The sequence below is a fragment of the Battus philenor genome, unplaced genomic scaffold (assembly GCF_028537555.1).
Source record: "Battus philenor isolate CCGP_79_NKW_IND1 unplaced genomic scaffold, ilBatPhil1.0.hap1 SCAF_7, whole genome shotgun sequence".
NCBI lineage: Eukaryota > Metazoa > Arthropoda > Insecta > Lepidoptera > Papilionidae > Battus > Battus philenor.
The window spans coordinates 10,718,658-10,735,825 of NW_027181737.1; the positions used below are offsets into that span (position 1 = coordinate 10,718,658).

A 17,168-nucleotide genomic window follows, 5' to 3' on the forward strand; every position below is an offset into this window, starting at 1 on the left:
GTAATCGGGGTGGAAAGCATCGTTGCGGCATCTCTGGAACTTCAAGAGCACAAGCACTATTTGCGTCTGGTTCAACTATCTGGGCTAATTAAACTAAGTGATGAACTGAACCATAGAAAACGCGGTTCTTCGCAAAATTTTTGTCGTTAGTACGGCGGCCTGCCGTGGGCGGAAAGTGTAATTTAAACACTTTCATCATGTTATTTACTGTGTAACAACTTTCGAGATCTATTCAAATATTTAAAAAATATAACGATCCGAACATGAAAAGATGCAAAAGTTAACTAAAGGTTTGTCTAGTGTTTGTAAAAATAAGTCAAATTACTATAGCATTCCAATAGAAAGATAAATTAATTGTTACATTTATTTATTTTTTCTTTCAGAGTGAGCACTGTGTATAGGAAATAGGTGAACAAATTATAAAACTATAAAACAAACCGTCACGCACCTGTACAAAAAAAATTAAGTACCAATTCTGTCCTTTTTATTATTTGTTCAGGCATTTTGGACCTGTGCACCACAAATTCTTATAAAAAGACAACATTTGATTAAGAGTTGAGTTTTGTTGTTGTTTAAAAATAATACTAACCAGTTATATTTACAAGTTCATAAAGTAATTTATATACTCATAAATTTGCCGATGTGTAACAGTATGCCTGTAACGGTGAATTACATTTTAATTATGTGCACGCTAAACCAACGAATGGTGATCGCTAGGTGTGATGTGGATATTGGACATAATTTCATGTCATACGTAGATCTAGTTAACAAGAATAATTAGGTAGATCTGACTGCATGTATCCAAACTAGATAACTGATTACTTAATTTTATACAAATAAGTACTGAACATGGATTTGGAAAATATTAAAAATAAAAATTATTAAACGGATTATATAACATTGAAATCTTAATTTTTCTTTAAAGGGTATGTTATACGATTGCTTTTAAAGTTTTTCATTAATTAATTAAAGTAATTAGTGGTTTAAATAGATCGTTTTTAAACATGACAATGCTATTTTTTGTATTAAATTAGAAGTATATTAAATCTAGTTTTTATGACGTTTGAGTTTTTATGACTCTAATGTATTTGCGCACCTGAAGAGGTTGACTTATTTGACTTCTTTTTTAATATTAATATAACTTTTATAAAAGCACACAAATAAAAAGAAATATTTTTTTTCATTCCTTTTATGCATCGAATAGGGGCAGAAAGCCTTATAGGCTATATATAACCAAACAATATAGAAGTCGTAAATGTATGTGACAGTTTCAAATTTGTCATTGTGCATAAAATAAACAAGTTTAATTAATTTTGTGTGACTGACTTTAAGAACCACTAAGGAAAAATTTAAAAGAACATTAGACTACTAACTAATTTTCTTTTAAGAACACATTTTGCCTAACTATGTCTACGCGTGAAATACTTACTCTTCAATTTGGCCATTATTCAAATCACATTGGGGCTCATTATTGGAATATACAGGAACTTAGTTTTGATTATACGGGAACGCAAAAAAACGAATGTAATCACGATATTTTATATAGAGAGGGACAAAATAGTAAAGGTGAAGTTACTTATACTCCAAGATTGCTTTTATCAGACTTAAAAGGCTCTTTAAAATCTTTGCCGGTCAGCGGTGGTTTGCCTGATGATGCTCTACAAGAAGAGGTGAAATGGAAAGCTGTAGAAAAAATTGAACAATCTGTCGAAGACAAAAACGAATATTTAACAGATATTGACACAAAACCTATAAATGAAGTTGCTACTAAACATTACGGTTTAGAAAATAGCATTAATACATGGACTGATTATTTATATCCCCGGTTACATCCCAGAACGATAAATGTTGTTAAAGAATATCAACATGGGGCTGAAAAGGTATAGTTAAGTTTACAAATTTAATTTCACAATACTGTTTAAATATTATTTTGTAAAGTTATTTCTATTTTATTTGTATGGTAATCGTTATTTTGTTTTTATTCAGGAATGTTTCGATGTCTTCCATACCGGCCAGTCAATATGGAAACAGGAATATGGTGATGCATTTTCAGATAAAATCAGAAATTATGTCGAAGAATGTGACAGCATGCAAGGGTTCCAAGTAAATTTTGACTGCACAGATGGTTTTGCTGGTCTAGCTCTTGGCAGTATTGAACATTTAGCTGATGAGTACTCTAAACCAATACTAGCATATCCGATAATAGCTTCTCATTATGCAGATAACAATCCTTTAACACCAGAACAAAGAGAGATATCTAATTTAAAAGATACATTCAGATTGGTAAACTTAGCCTTCTCAGTAGAACAATTGTCACAAATTGCAACATTTTTTGTTCCTCTTTGTACAGGAGAAAAAGGTTGGAGGAAACCTGGCAATGCAATAAAATTTGACTTCTTAAATTATAACCCAGAATTATACTACCATACTGCTGCTATTTTAGCATCAGCTATGGATACATTAAATCAGAAATATAGACATAAAAATAATTTCTATACTTTATCTGATGTCTGTACTGACATGACTGGCTTTGGCAGAAAAATGGCTGCAGCTTCATTAAGACTACCACTGGCATTAAAGCAGTCTGAGTATTTGATAGAATTTTTGGATCAGAATGAGAATGCTCTATGCACATCAATAACACCAAGCTGCAAAATTGCCTCTGATAAACTTTTCCAATTAATTACTGTTAGGGGAATTGAAGAAAGCTGCCTGAAAGCTCCAATGCGAGCAGGTGAAAAACAAATGAATTTAGCAGCATATAAATGTTCCAATGTCAAAGAAATGTTTGAATTATATTTCCAAGCACATAATTTACTTTCTGCTACAAATGTTACAATATGTAACAATCCTTTACAGACTAAGACACCATATCCTAGTATATTCTCGGAAAAATTAAATAAATATGGCTTCGTTTCTGATGAAAATAACTTGACAAAAATTGAGAGTTGTCCTGTTATAGCTGGCTATCATTCTGGCAACTTTTTATCACATACATTAGAAAAACTACACAGAGAAGTAAGCAGAATCAAATTTGCCAAACTTCATAAATTTAGAGCAGAAGGCTGTGAAGCAGAGGAATTTAAAGAGTGTTTAGAAAGGCTTTCAGAGTTCAAAGATAATTATGACGATGATTTCGAACTGTAATAATTATTAAAGGTATTTTCAAGCTTTTATTTATTTTTATAACTCTTGCAACCGCTGATTAATAAGATCCTTAACACTAGGTATGCCTGCAGTATCTAGCAGTGAGTCTAGTATACTACATTCACAGAAGCTAAAATCTGTCTCAGATTACTGTGTATAAAATGAAGTGATTTATACATAAAATGGAAGTTAACACCTACCATTTAGTTTCACTTTTGTTACAAAAAGCCTACAACATAAATGTTTTATTAGATTTAAAAAGTATGGCCTTTCATTTGGGCAACATAGCCATGCAGTTTATTTATAATAATTGTAAGGTTGCTTGTAGGAAACATTTCCGATAAATCTTATAAGTAGCTTACTGGTGACCTCCATGGCTTTAATGGTTCAGTGAGAGATGGCTCACTGGTGCAATTCATGGCTTATGTAAAAATAATAAATTTTTCAAGTAGCATTAAATGTGTTAAAAGCCCTTTGATTAACAAAACCTTAACTTAAAACAAGCTGACAGAAGTTGAGATAAAAATAAAATTTCTGATGCAATTACAATAATTATATTTAATAAGATGATTTAAAAATAACCATTCACACATACTTTTCTCATTTTACACATTTACATTCAGTATAAAGTCTACACAATCAGGATGACCGTTCAAGAGCTCTTTCCTTCATCCGTGTAATAAATGCTGCACCTTTGTTCTTTCTGAAATTTTCATATGGATCATTTAGGTTTACGCCAACACCTATAAAAATAAAATTATATTATTACTTATTTTAAAATATTGTTTTGTTTGTATGGGAGGCTTACATATGTAGTTAATACACATACAAGTTTAATACATGCACAAAACAATAACTTTGTTAAACAAAGAATCAATTATGTATTCACTGCTATAAACATTGTATTAGGTTACATACAATATTTGTATTATAAATTTATAGACATTGCCTTATTTAATTTGGTCATAACTATTCCAGCCTTCAGTTAGTAATAGGTTTGCATGGATAGATTACATTGGAGGCTACATTAAAATTTATAGATATTAGATCTCTCCTTTTGTTGTTTCTTAAAAGTATTAAGAAATTCGCCAATTTACAAGCGGTAACAATTAAAGTTATTACATTTTTAATTTATTATTTAAACATCTTGTTAACAAAACTAGCTGCTAGTATACGAAAATCAAGTCATATGCTTGCTTATGTCATATGCTTTATACTTCCATATATTCACTGAGATTTTTTTTCTTTTCTAAATTATAATTGTTCAGATGAATGTGACATTAGGCACAAAAAAAAAAACCATTTTTTTATTTTTGTCTTGCATTGATACACAACTTTACATCAATCAAGACAAATATCGTCAAATGCTCTATTACCCTTTAGCAATAATATTTTTGTTATATTGCATTACAAACATATAATAAACGCATTGTGGTTTGGCTTTTTTAGGTACCACAAAAATTTATGTCAGATCGAGTAACATCCCAAGTCAATAGCCCTCACACTAGTCACTTTATAAAACCTAAGCAAACTAAATTTAACATAAAAGTTACGTCAAAGAAACTTAATTACTGTAAAGATTGTCTTTATTAAGGAGGATATTATTTTATTATTAAGGACACACTCTTATTGGTCGGCCACTTTAAACTGATAAATGCATATACCAATGGGCAAACAAAATTTTTCAATAACAAAGAACTTAACTAGGTTTATAATCAAATTTAAATTCAGGAAAGCATGATTAAAAATAAAAAAGGTCCTTTGAAAAAGTATAAAACTAAACTGATTTTTAACTTATTACTATAAAAATACTTCAACAACGTAAATATTCGGTGAATATTGAACTATACAAAATGTTTACATTCATGATGTATACACCTATAAAATATACCACTTTCTTGTTAATAAGGATCTGCAGTTGAAAAGGATATTGAAAAATAGATCATGGCAGGTAGATAAAAAGATAAAAAAGATATTGAAAACTGTACCATTTATGTTTAAAAACATGGAAAAAAATAACTAATTTATCCATTGGTTTCAAAAATACACAAATTTATATATAATAATGTTTTTTTTTTATAAAAAAAACCTTCATTTAAAATTAATTTCCAAGAGTACATTTATTTTATGAAGAGCATCCACTGCATATTATTTAGATTACTTTATAAAAGTAAGTACTAAGCGTTTTATAAATAGAAGTGATGGCTTATCTATATACAAGAGATTTCCACCTATGTACTGACTTATCACAATATCTCAGTAACCATAAAGCTTTCCAGACTAGAAATTAGATACGAATATTTCTTTTGCCTCATGGAGGTTAGCTAAAAATAGGTTTTGGGAAACTTCGCCCGCAAGGGGTTTGAAAGGGGTGTTTAGTAAAAAAAAGGAATGAAATACTTTTATAGGTAAAAACTGGCTAAAATATTTTTTTGGCACTTTAAAAATTACTAAGAACGGTTTTTATGAATTTATACCCACAAAAGGCAGCGCGGTCCACTCGAAGCGGGCAAGATACAGCTAGTTCTTTAAAAAAATATTTATTTATTTATACACTTCTTATAAGTTGTATAAAGGCGAACTCAATGTCGAAGTCATTTTCTGCCAGTTAGCCATTTGGGCGGTGCAGAGATAAATTAATAACAGATGAATATGGAAATACCACAAAAGAAAAAGGAAATTCAAAATGCCAACGAAAAAATAAGTAAGATAAAAAGAACCTGATATAAATATACTTATGACTCACTAAAGATTTTGGTGTATAAATACATAACAATACATATGTAAATATAATATTAGCAGTAAATTCAATAAAGAGAAATGAAGTTCATATGTCTTCAGCTTTCCTTTCCTTAGTTTTAAATCTAAAATTAAAAGCATTATTTTAAATAAATCTTATCAAGTTAATTGAAATGTGTAATGTGTAGTAATGTACACATCAAACATGATTAATTTAATTTTAAAAAGTACAACTGCTAAGTTTCTGGCCTGCTTTTTTAGCAGATTAGCATTCTAAGACGATTGTAGCTTTCTACTTATAATGTTAAAACAATTGACGATTCAAAAGTGCGTGTAACTACCGATTTAAATAAATATATTCCATAATTGAAATAAAATTATTTACCTTTGTATTGATCCTGTTTGTCGCGTACCGTGCCACCGCTGATGGGTTCGGCGATGCCCTGGCCTGCAGCCCCCAGCCCGCCGGCGCTCCAGCCCATCTTCTGAAGCAGTTGGTGACCTTTGTTACTCGGGTCCAAACCACTAGACGTTGTTGGAAACGAAGCACCACTATGAACAATTTTTTTGGGTACCAAGTTAAAAAAAAAGAAGAACTGTAACTCAACAATAAATAATATAACAAATAATGTAATAAGGATAAAAAGGATAACAAAATATTAAAAATAGAATGCATAAATCAATATAATAAAAGACAGAAAAATACATTCAGTTTCTGTTTAACAATTTACAATTATTAATGGTTTTGTGGGTGTAAATGAGGGGTATTGCAATACCCTCCCACCAGAGTAATGTCTCTAAATTATCAAGTAATAAATTGAAGAGTTAAATGAAAAGATCTTATATATTATATTGTTTTTTAAGTGACAGTAGAACTTGGAAATGAATTTGTCAAGCTATCATAATAATTTTTTTAAGAAAAAACCTATTTGAGTTTATTATAGTCTCTCTTCAGATCACAGCACGTTAGGAATCCTGGTAGTATAATTACATTACAATTATAATAAATAAATGACTAAATTTCGTTAGTGTAAGTCTGTGGACCATAAGTCTTATGACAGGAAGTAGTAAGTAAATCTAACTTAAAAACATTGCAATAGTACCCAAAATTTCAGTAACATAGTATTTACAATTTCTAAAAATCGCTGATTTGATACACGCTTTTTTTTGCGCAATTCTTCTCAAAACCGAGATGAGTTTAAATAACTTAAATCATAAATAAGTTAAAACTAAAGGCTTATTTCAAAAAGTTTTCATTTATGCCTATTACTCTCTTGACAGATTTATACCTATTAATATTGTGTATTATTATAAATTAATCATATTAATTTATTGAACCATTATCTCACTAAACTATCACTAAGAATGGATATTTCTAAAAAATATTTAGTATGATATATTCGCCCATAAATGGTAAGTTTTATGATTTCTAGTGTAACCTCCCTGTATAGAATATTGGATATTTATAATTATATAAAGTTGATGTATTGGTTTATTACACAAACCAGTTTTGTATATAAAAATCCCAGTTAGCATATGGTACAATAGGATGGATAACTTACTCTGCTTGTGCAAAAATGACGGTTAGCTGTCTTTGCTATTCTATATACAACATCTTATTGTAATGTTGATCAATTAGTAGATTATTAGTGGCTTTTGCAACTGTTATCGCTTCAATGAGAGTTGGTGCATAAAGGAGTTTCTATGGTTTAAATAGCCTAATTACTCCGAGGCCACCAGATAGTAGAGCCAATAAGCTGGTAGTCATAAAAAAGTAGAGGATAAGAACCAAAAGAGGCGATCGCTAACCCGATGGGCGGACTCTGTGGGCGATGACAGGCCTCACAATATCAGACATGAGTCCTGATTTCCTGATGATGATGTGTATCTGTTGTAGGCAACTCGTCGATTCATCGACCAAGGCTTAAATATTATAGTGAGATAAATAAATAAACAAGAGCGTAACTAACAGAAAACTTGGTGGAGTAGGCGATCTAGAACGTTCGATGCGACGAGACCGCGGTGGCGATTCCCGAGGTCGCTCGCGCTCCCGTTCTCGTGACTTGCTGCGAGACCGCGAACGTGACTTTGATCGCGACCTGCGACGATCTGGTACAAAACAAACTCCATTAAAAAAAGAAAAGTACAATTTCCTTCTAAACAATTTCGCTACATTTATTCACTTTACTATTATAAGGCTGATACTCGTGACAGCGGTAAAAGCAATGCGGAGCGAATAAAGCCCATTTGTTGTCAATTAATATATTGTACACCCTATCGAAAAATCAATGGTCTTAAAAATAATAAATAACTTTATAATAATATAGTAAGAAAAAGCGTTTTCGAAATTAATTATTGTTTACTATTTATCTCGAAGACTGTATATTGCCAGAAGTTATAAGTTAATTACCAATAGAAAATTAAATTGATGTAATATATTGCAGTGGTTAGAAAATACTTTAAAGCTTTTTTCTTGGTGCGAGATATATATACAGAATGATAGATTATAGGACATAGGATTTTAAAGGAGTTTTTAATGAGATATTTATCACCAAAAAGCTTTAAAACATATATGTGTTGTAACACAAACATGAAGTGTTTGAAAAACACTATATAAAGAAATCCCTCTGAAACATGTTACATTTTTTTTTGTATGGGCATGCAACTAGCTAATAAATTATGGCAATACAATGTCACAACAGATATTAAACCATAATTAATTTTTATTATTATTGTTACAAAATTTTAAAATGGTTTTCGTGCTATATTATTATACATCAATTATTATTTATAAAATAAAACCGTTGATTTTCGAAAAGCATCGACCATACATTAATTGACACCAAATGAATAATACTTTTACCAATTAAAAGCTTTTTCAGCTATGACCAATTACTATATATACTGACCAAAAATTCTTTATTGCATAACTATTGGGTCTTTAGCAGAGAGGTTTATTTATTGGTACTTTTTAAATAAAACAGAGAAACATAAGGTATAAGTATTTCACTTACTATCTCTATCTCGTTCTCTTCTCCATGAGGTTTGTTTCCGTCGTGGTGAAGGAGATCTTGACTTCGATCGTACTGGTGACTTCTCTGGCGTCTTGCTCTTGGATCTAAAACATAACACAGATTATATGGTAAGATATGGGATCAATATTTACTTTCTAATTCCATTTGTTATATAATATTTCAGAAGATAAGACTTGGAATATTTAAAAAGCAGTGTAATTTTTATACAATTTTTGATGATACAGTTCATCTGTTGTTCTCAGTAGTGATTTTTTTTACGAAAGAGACTATTTAAATAAAAACCTAACTTACTATATCCAAAAGCTTTATTCAAAATCCATTCTTTATATTTAAATTTTATGGATTTAAAAACTCGATACCTGCTAATTTCAATTGGTATAATGTGTCCTCACCTATATCTCCTTCCAGGTGGTGTGGGTTGTTTCTGCAAGTCTTTAGGAATGGGGCTTGGGGACTTTGACTGTTCTCTTCTACCAAAAGCGATGTCCTCTTCTTTTCGTTTTCTTGCCGCATTTTTAGCTTTGTAGTATTCATACAATCCTAGCTTCTCCCAGCCCTCACTTAAATAAATAAATTTAATTTTGTTACATGTAATTATAATTTGCACTATTATTCTTTTATGGTTATCTTTGCCAATGTTAACAGGTTTGTGACCGGTTGTCACAGGGTTAATCCCCAATTAGAGCTTTTATTATGTGTTTTATAAATACATATAGTGTTTATTATTTTATCATGTTCTCTAGTATCTAAACTTGGTCTAGTCTGTCTTAGACACCATAGAGTTCCTGTTTTCCACATGGCACACTATAATAGTAAAATTAAAAAACAAATAGCCATAAAATAAGGTTTCTTTGTGGATTACATTACACCACCATTGCTATATAGAGAAATTTTCTTTTGTAAGTAACCATTGTTTATTATTTAGACTAAAAAAATAAATAAAGTGGTCACTGTAAGGTAAGTAATAGCCCCATATTAAAAATTTTATAAAGAAAGTTTGGGAATAGTTGCAATATAAAGCTGGAACTTTATATGTTTAACAATTTATTAAACTTTTATGTACATCATTATCAAAAATTTGTTATCAATAGTCTGGCATAATGAGTTTTGAAGGAACCCCAGTGGGCAAGCTAGGCTAATATCGTTAATATATTTTGAAATTATATAAAATGTTGAAATGGTAAATAATAAACTAAATAAGTGCTTACTTGTCTCTGGGACGTTCATGGTTAGGTGATGCATAAAAGGCATCAACAGCAGCAAGTAATCTATCATTCGGTGGAGCAGGTGGCGGCAGACGAATTTTAGCCGGGTCCAATGGACGATAACGATCCTCTTCAAGCTATGACAGAAATTTATTTATTAATAACAGTAATTAAAGTATTCACAATACAACAAAAACAGTTAACTGCCACCTGATGAAATTGGACAAATAGCATTTGACACAAAAATATAGATGAAGTTCAAAACTGCATAGAATATTACTTTTATAAAATATAAGTAGAAAATAATACAATCATGCTCAAAAACGACACATCTGCAAGATATAAATAAACATTCATGTCATGAATACTTCATTTAAGTTTCTTTTAAAAAAAAAACAATCAATACTCACTTTGTCCATGAATTTATTTCTTATTTTGACTTTGTTGTGATGCATTATTAAGTGTTGGATATTCAGATGCATATTCACGTAATTCACTACTAAATAGTGCTAAATACTATATGGATGCAACTTTAATGATATACTAATGGATAATCTAGTGACAGTAATTTTTTACGGAGTTTGCTACTAAACCAGTGCACAAGCAGCTGTATTCTCACCTCACTTGCACAAGCATGCATCTCTAACTAGCTATTCACATCCTGGGATATTTTCATACAAAGGTATTTTCCAAAACTTTAGACAAATATACATCTGAATATCTAATGTTTTTGACTTGACATTTTTTTATTTGCGGATAATTGGCACAAGTAAAGAATAATAACAAAAAAACATTTACCATTATTAAAGGCACCATAAGACCCGCGGGTAACTCAAAATATGGTACAGAAGGCATTAAGTCTTCATTATTTATTTCAGGGAAGGGAATGAATCCAGGTGGTGGTTTACTAAGATCTGGAAGACCATTTTGGAATGCTAGCAATGCTGGATTATCTGTAGGTGTAAAACCAGGTGGCGGTTGTGAAAAGTTTACATTTGGAAGATTTGCAAAATCAAGATCTTCTTTTTCACTCTTCTTATGTCCAGTTATTTGTTCAAACATTTGACTATCATAACTGTTTTCATTGCCACTCATACTGTTATTAGAAGCATAGTTATCGCCACTTTCACTGCCATACTGTTGGTGGCTTGAGTTGTAGCTTTGATCATGAAACCCTCCCATTGGTGGAAAAGGTTGATCACCAAAATTGTTGTTTTGAAATGGGGGACCTTGCATGTTTTGCTGTTGCATATTGTCTTTTTGGTCTTGATTTTGCAGTTCTAAAGCATGCTTCTGCATCTCCAATTGTTGGACTTGTTGCATTGTATGGGCGACAAATGCTTGATGCTGTGATTGATAACTGAAAATACACATGTACCATTATTTAAATTCATATAATGTAGGTTAGAGTAAATTCCTTAATACATACTTCTCAAAGGTAGTTTTTGTTTGTTGTGTCAAGTGTGTTATGGCATTAGAGTGTTGAGCTATCAAATTGTTTTGATATTCTTGATAGGAACTAGTAGGGCTCTTCATTTTTTCAATGACGGCAGACTCGAAATAGTTCGACTTGGATTCCCACAAGCGAAGCAGCTTATTTAACTTCGCCTCCTGTTCTTCGGTAACCGCTGAAACAGCAAAATGTTTACACAATTGTCGTACATGCCAGTTGAATCAAGCAAGTTACCTGACTGGCACAAACCAGGTGATGGTGTTCTAAAAATGCTTTATACTGCAGATGAATTGAGAAAACGAACAAGAGACCTATGTCTTGAGGACATTATTATAAATAAGTTACCTATACTGGCATTGCAAAACATGGGAACCACCACATTTTCCAAATTTTTCTTGAGATCTTCGGCGTTTTTGCGTGCACTGTAATTAGGAATAATAGCATCATAGACACCGAATAGATAATTGTACCAAGGGACAGGATATGAAACAGTCAACAATGAATAATTTAAAAAAAAAAACTTATTGTGTTTATTAAAGATTTATACTACATAAGTCAATATATAATTTATTAATAATAATTAAAAAGTAATGCTTCAAATCAGTAACTAAATTTAAATCACCATATTTAAATGAAATGTCTTGGTGGTTACCTGAAACTAATCTACATATACACATTCCCCAATGACAAATAACAAACACATTTATTAAATAAAAAACTAATCTTATAAACTTTAGCAATAAAGAACTTTATTTTGTTTTACCATCTAGGTGTTAGTAAATGACTGAAACCTTACGTCTAGTTCATTATAATGTTTATTTACTAACCAGTGGTGAAGGACGTCATTTACAAGGTAAATGATATGTAACTTTTGAGTGAATGCTGCACCAGGCTGTGTGACTTTCCTCAGGAGATGTTGTGATATCACTTTTCCAGCATCGTGTGATGTTGCGTGCTGCAAAATCCAGCCTTTTCCTAAAATTCAGATGCTATTTTAAAATTTCTTTAAACCATGTAAAAAATGTTTAAATAGTTAAAATTAACTAAAACATCATAAACAAGCTATGAGTTTATATTATACACAGTTAGTTATTGTTAAAGTTTAATATACATGTGTTTAACAATAAACTTTATCCAAAATAAAGTTTTAAGAAAAGAGCAAGCATTGCTAAAAAATGTTTTATAACTCATGAATTTACATCTGAATATTTTGTATGGAAAATCTTTGCAATATGTTTAAAAATAGAAAGCAAAGCAAAAAGTCTAAGAAGTCAAGTCAACTGAAATAAAATAGAAAAGAGCATGAAAACACATAAGAGTATCCTAAATCTGTGATTAATACAATAGATGCTGAAAACAAATATACTTATTAATTTCATCAAAAACATTTTAAATAAGATCAATTTAATAAAAAAAAAACTTTGTTTAATCTTTGCAAAATCATTTGTTACACCATTTATTTTTTTAATTTATATTCAAACACGTTCTATAAAATAAGGTATTGTTGAGTGACAATATTTCTTATAATGGAATGGATATTTATGCTTGTCACCTCAAGGCAAGATAGTCTTATAAACCTATTAAATAATAACTAACATGATAGGTTTTATCAGAAATTTCAAACTTGTTAGTTAAATCATCTAAACATTGTATAAAAGAATCTAAAGCACACAATTTTTAAATATGTCACTAATACATAAGCCAAAAAATTTAAAATAGAAATTAACAAGTGTGGGACCTCCATATAGAAAATGAAATCACTGATATAAATATTAGCCATCAATAAAAAATATTAGTTAAATTAATAATGTAAAGCAATAAGTTTTGAAGAGTACATAACTAAGATTTGATTACAAAAACTTAAATAACATTTATTTTGATTAAAGAATTATAGAAAATATGTAGTATAAATAAATGAATAAGTCATTTAAAAGCAATTAAAATGGTACCGTGTCAAATTTTGATGAACTTCATTTTTAAATAAAGTCTATGCAAAATTTTCAATGTATACTAGTACTAAATTAAATTGATCGCTATATTCAAGAGCTGATTTATGAGCTCTAGGTTTGAAGAATAATTCCCAGTCAGTAAATATTGGGACTCTATTTGGAACAAGTGATTTCTTTCAAGCATAAGCAGAACTCTCCTGTGATTCCCTGCAAGTCTACATACACTAACATTAAAGCTGAAATCACATTCATCCAATGTTCTTCAAGTTTTCAACTTATTTTAAGGGCTATAAGGACATTGGATGTTGAAAGAATTCTTAATACTGCTTACTCAATATATTAATGTTTTAGAAACACATGTTATCTATTATTTAGTCTATAATTAATTTCTAGCAACCAATTTGCTGCACCTATAACTACTGTTAATACAAATTTTGAATATGATGTAATGGTCATGTTTTTATTTTAACTAAAGGTAAGCTAGTTTATTTTAATTAAAAAACTTCATCTGTGTTTAAAATCCTCCAAATGTGCAATAGCAGGAAAAAATAATATTCACATGTATATTGATTATGTGTTTACCTGAAGAAATACTGTCCTTAGTACATGTGTCTATAATAGGCTGCAGAACAGCATCCAGTTCCAAGAGACTGATATTATTTTCCTCAGCCATTATCTGGATGGTTTCTACTTGTGCTTTGCTTACCAACTCATTAATTTTTGCTTGCTGCTGCTGTATCAGTGCCTAAAAATTTAATATTGTGTAAATTAGAAATATTTATAAGTATCCCTCAGTACTTAAAAATGAAGGTCCATGACAAGTGTATCACTTCAAGCCCCATATCACAGAGCTAAACAACTGAGACCAACATACAACAGTAACCAAAATAACCTGGTAACCTTGGAAATTTGAAGGGGCTATGGGCATACCACATAGTATACATAGCAAATAGCCGCTGAGACCTTAAGGTTCTGGAGTGAGAGACCACAAACCAGGTGCAGCAAAGGAAGTCCATTCAAAAGGTAAAAAAAAAGTGTTTAGTAAACACAAGATGCAAGCCACATTTATTTGGTCCAATTGGAAATCAATAGAGGAGGCCTATACTCAACAGTGAGAATTGTATTGGCCATTGCCATTGTAATTTCCTGTAAAGATATAAGGCTGTTATTAAATATATTTAAAATATTTAACATATCCCAATTTCTTTATACATAATTATTTTTGTATGTGAAATTATGTGTGAATATTTTAATTTTTAGGTTTATAGTTAAAAATATTGTAGTTATTAAAAGGTTTTGGTATCCTTGTATAGCAAAAGACACTTCTAACTTATAGAAGGTGTTCTTTTTCAGTCCCATAAAATATTAGATTCTAAATCACTGACATCAGATATCACAAGATTAAAATAGTTCACAAATTTCTAATTAATTCTGATCCCATTGTTGGTCTTGTTCATAGCAATTGTTCTAAAACTATCTATGAATCATTGTTAATCGAGCAAAGCTTTTATTTACTACATAAATCCATAAACAGAAATAAAATATAACCACAGAGTGGAAAAGAGTTATGTATTGAACCAATGCCAATGTGAATGAGGGAGTGAAACAAATAACCATAGTGTTTATCTGAATGAAGCTAAACTTGCTTTTGCACGGGTAAAATAAGAAAATAGTTCATGTTGTTGATACTTTAAAACTTCATTAAAGTCATCACCATTCTTTATCAGCTAAAAATAGCTTTTAGGAAATATTCATTGGAATAACCAACCTCTGCTCATGAGAGACAAGCACTGATGATATAAATGTTGTTTTGTATTATACAGTAATGTGTTGACTTCTAGACTAATTACATGTACTACATTTAAAGTCTTCACAACATACACACAAAGTTTTTTTCACTTCTAAATATTAAAATACAAAATATTATAGATGAAAACGTTATAAATATAGATTATAAATTTTATAAAATTATTAAAGAAACTATACACAGACAATAAAAAAGTATTTAAGTAGGGTGGAATCAAGCCATCCGCCATGCAAAATAAGTAATATCAGACATGTTGAGAAATAATACTGATAAATTAAAAATCCATAATAAAAACCATAAGAAATGTAAACATTTTGATAATTGTGCATGTATTTAGATAACTGCAATGTGTCTGTATCTCGAAATATGTAATGTATTAAATATGAGCACTTACTGTATGCTGCGCACTGAGATTATTTTCCGATTGAGTTATCTGCTCTTTAAGCATGTTGATCTGTGCATTGATGTTGTCGATGTCGTGAGAGCGATGACTGGGTGCTGCTGGCGGAGCAGAATTCGCCACCAGCCATTGCTGTAGCGCCGGTGCCACTGCCATCGACGCCGCAAGGCCTAGCTGCGCGGCCGTGGCTCCGCCCTGTTGGGGCATTACATATTGCCTGTTCTGTGCCATATAAGCCCCGGCGGGCGCGGGAGCAGACTGCCCACCGGCCGATTGCTTTAGAACTATAAACAGCGGAGGTTCACTTGAAACGGTTATCACTACACGCAAACTAGCGATCTGCCGCGACCGCAACAGTCTATCTTTGCCATCGGTGATTTATGCTTACTTGCTTGCTCTGTTGTCACTTTGTACTGGTAGTAGTTGAAGTACTCTCCACCGTATAGGAAACTGAATTTAGGATTGTTTTTTTGTTTATTCTTCGTCATTTTCTCGAATTCTGGTCCATTTCTTGCGACGAACTGGGCCAATTTGTCAATAATGTTGCGAAGTTCTTGATCTACAAATTATTTTCATATAACGATAGATAAACCTTAACTTATACTTTGTTTTTACCGTCATTAAATAAACATTACCTTGAGGGGGTTGAGGAAGCTCCATTTTGTAAAATGTTTGAGGTTAAAAGCAATTTTATCTAGTTTCTGTGTACACAACAGTTGGGTATTTTTGTGTCATCATCAAATACCAAAATTAGTAACTTACGAAATATTTCGTTACATGGGACACATACAACAAAGTTATTTTTGATAGCCACAAAGTATATCAACCGCAATAACGCGATCAACGTCGGCCATTTGTTCTCTAGTTACTATTCTACTTTGTCTATGATAAGTATATGTATTAAAAATTACCACTTGTCATAAAATCTAATTGGGTAAATTTTATTTTACCATCACCCTTGATAGACGCTGAGTGCATATAAATATATTTATATATTTGAATAGAATATATAAATATATCTATACGCACTAATAAATATATTTGAATAGAAAATAATAGTTACACATTACTTATAAACCACTTAGGTAGTGTCGTAAGCATATGTATTTTGTACATTTTGGTATTAGAAATATACTATGTTAAAAGTCTATTTTGTAAACTAGAACAGGCAATCGTTCGCATAGATTGTGGCAATGAAAAAATAACGTTAAATATGGGTTTAAAAAAGTTAAGACAGACACCTTTCTGTTGTACTTTTTTAATTATGTGATAGGAAGAGATGGTTGGCGACTGCAAGAGAAATTTATGATCGTTTCTGCTCATTATTTAAAAAGTGTGAAAGTGACAATATTATTTTATCGACTTATTCACAAGTTGAAAAATGGCAGGAATACTTTACTTAAAATTCATTTTCACTGTCAGTGTCTGGGCTA

General features: G+C 30.8%; 2 protein-coding genes across 3 annotated transcripts; one reads left to right on the forward strand and one right to left on the reverse strand.

Moving 5' to 3' along the window:
* Positions 1-1,269: 1,269 nt before the first annotated feature.
* On the forward strand, positions 1,270-3,966 carry mst (misato mitochondrial distribution and morphology regulator). The gene is made up of 2 exons (XM_068774414.1): positions 1,270-1,880; positions 1,987-3,966. Exons 1-2 carry the CDS (start codon positions 1,407-1,409, stop codon positions 3,145-3,147), a joined length of 1,635 nt encoding a protein of 544 aa, XP_068630515.1. The 5' UTR covers positions 1,270-1,406; the 3' UTR covers positions 3,148-3,966.
* On the reverse strand, positions 3,686-16,594 carry scaf6 (SR-related CTD associated factor 6). 2 transcript variants are annotated; one of them, XM_068774411.1, is made up of 14 exons: positions 16,371-16,594; positions 16,124-16,294; positions 15,730-16,019; positions 14,111-14,273; positions 12,407-12,554; positions 11,925-12,001; positions 11,556-11,754; positions 10,925-11,486; positions 10,130-10,263; positions 9,314-9,481; positions 8,901-9,004; positions 7,857-7,995; positions 6,272-6,411; positions 3,686-3,890 (listed from the first exon to the last, which is right to left on the reverse strand). In XM_068774411.1, the coding sequence occupies exons 1-14, from the start codon at positions 16,393-16,395 to the stop codon at positions 3,787-3,789; spliced, it is 2,424 nt and encodes an 807-aa protein (XP_068630512.1). In that variant the 5' UTR covers positions 16,396-16,594; the 3' UTR covers positions 3,686-3,786. The 2 variants fall into 2 exon arrangements, with proteins under 2 accessions (XP_068630512.1, XP_068630510.1); XM_068774409.1 differs by having other exon boundaries at positions 6,272-6,438.
* Between the last annotated feature and the right edge of the window lie 574 nt (positions 16,595-17,168).

Coding starts and splice junctions, on each gene's coding strand:
- scaf6 (XM_068774409.1), bottom strand. CDS start 16,395: ATGGAGCTTCCTCAACCCCCTCAAG. Junction 10,264..10,924: donor TTATGGTGCCTTTAATAATG/GTAAATGTTTTT, acceptor TTTCTGTCATAG/CTTGAAGAGGATCGTTATCG. Junction 7,996..8,900: donor AAGAGAACGAGATAGAGATA/GTAAGTGAAATA, acceptor GTTTTGTACCAG/ATCGTCGCAGGTCGCGATCA.
- mst (XM_068774414.1), top strand. CDS start 1,407: ATGTCTACGCGTGAAATACTTACTCTTCAATTTGGCCATTATTCAAAT. Junction 1,881..1,986: donor ATCAACATGGGGCTGAAAAG/GTATAGTTAAGT, acceptor GTTTTTATTCAG/GAATGTTTCGATGTCTTCCA.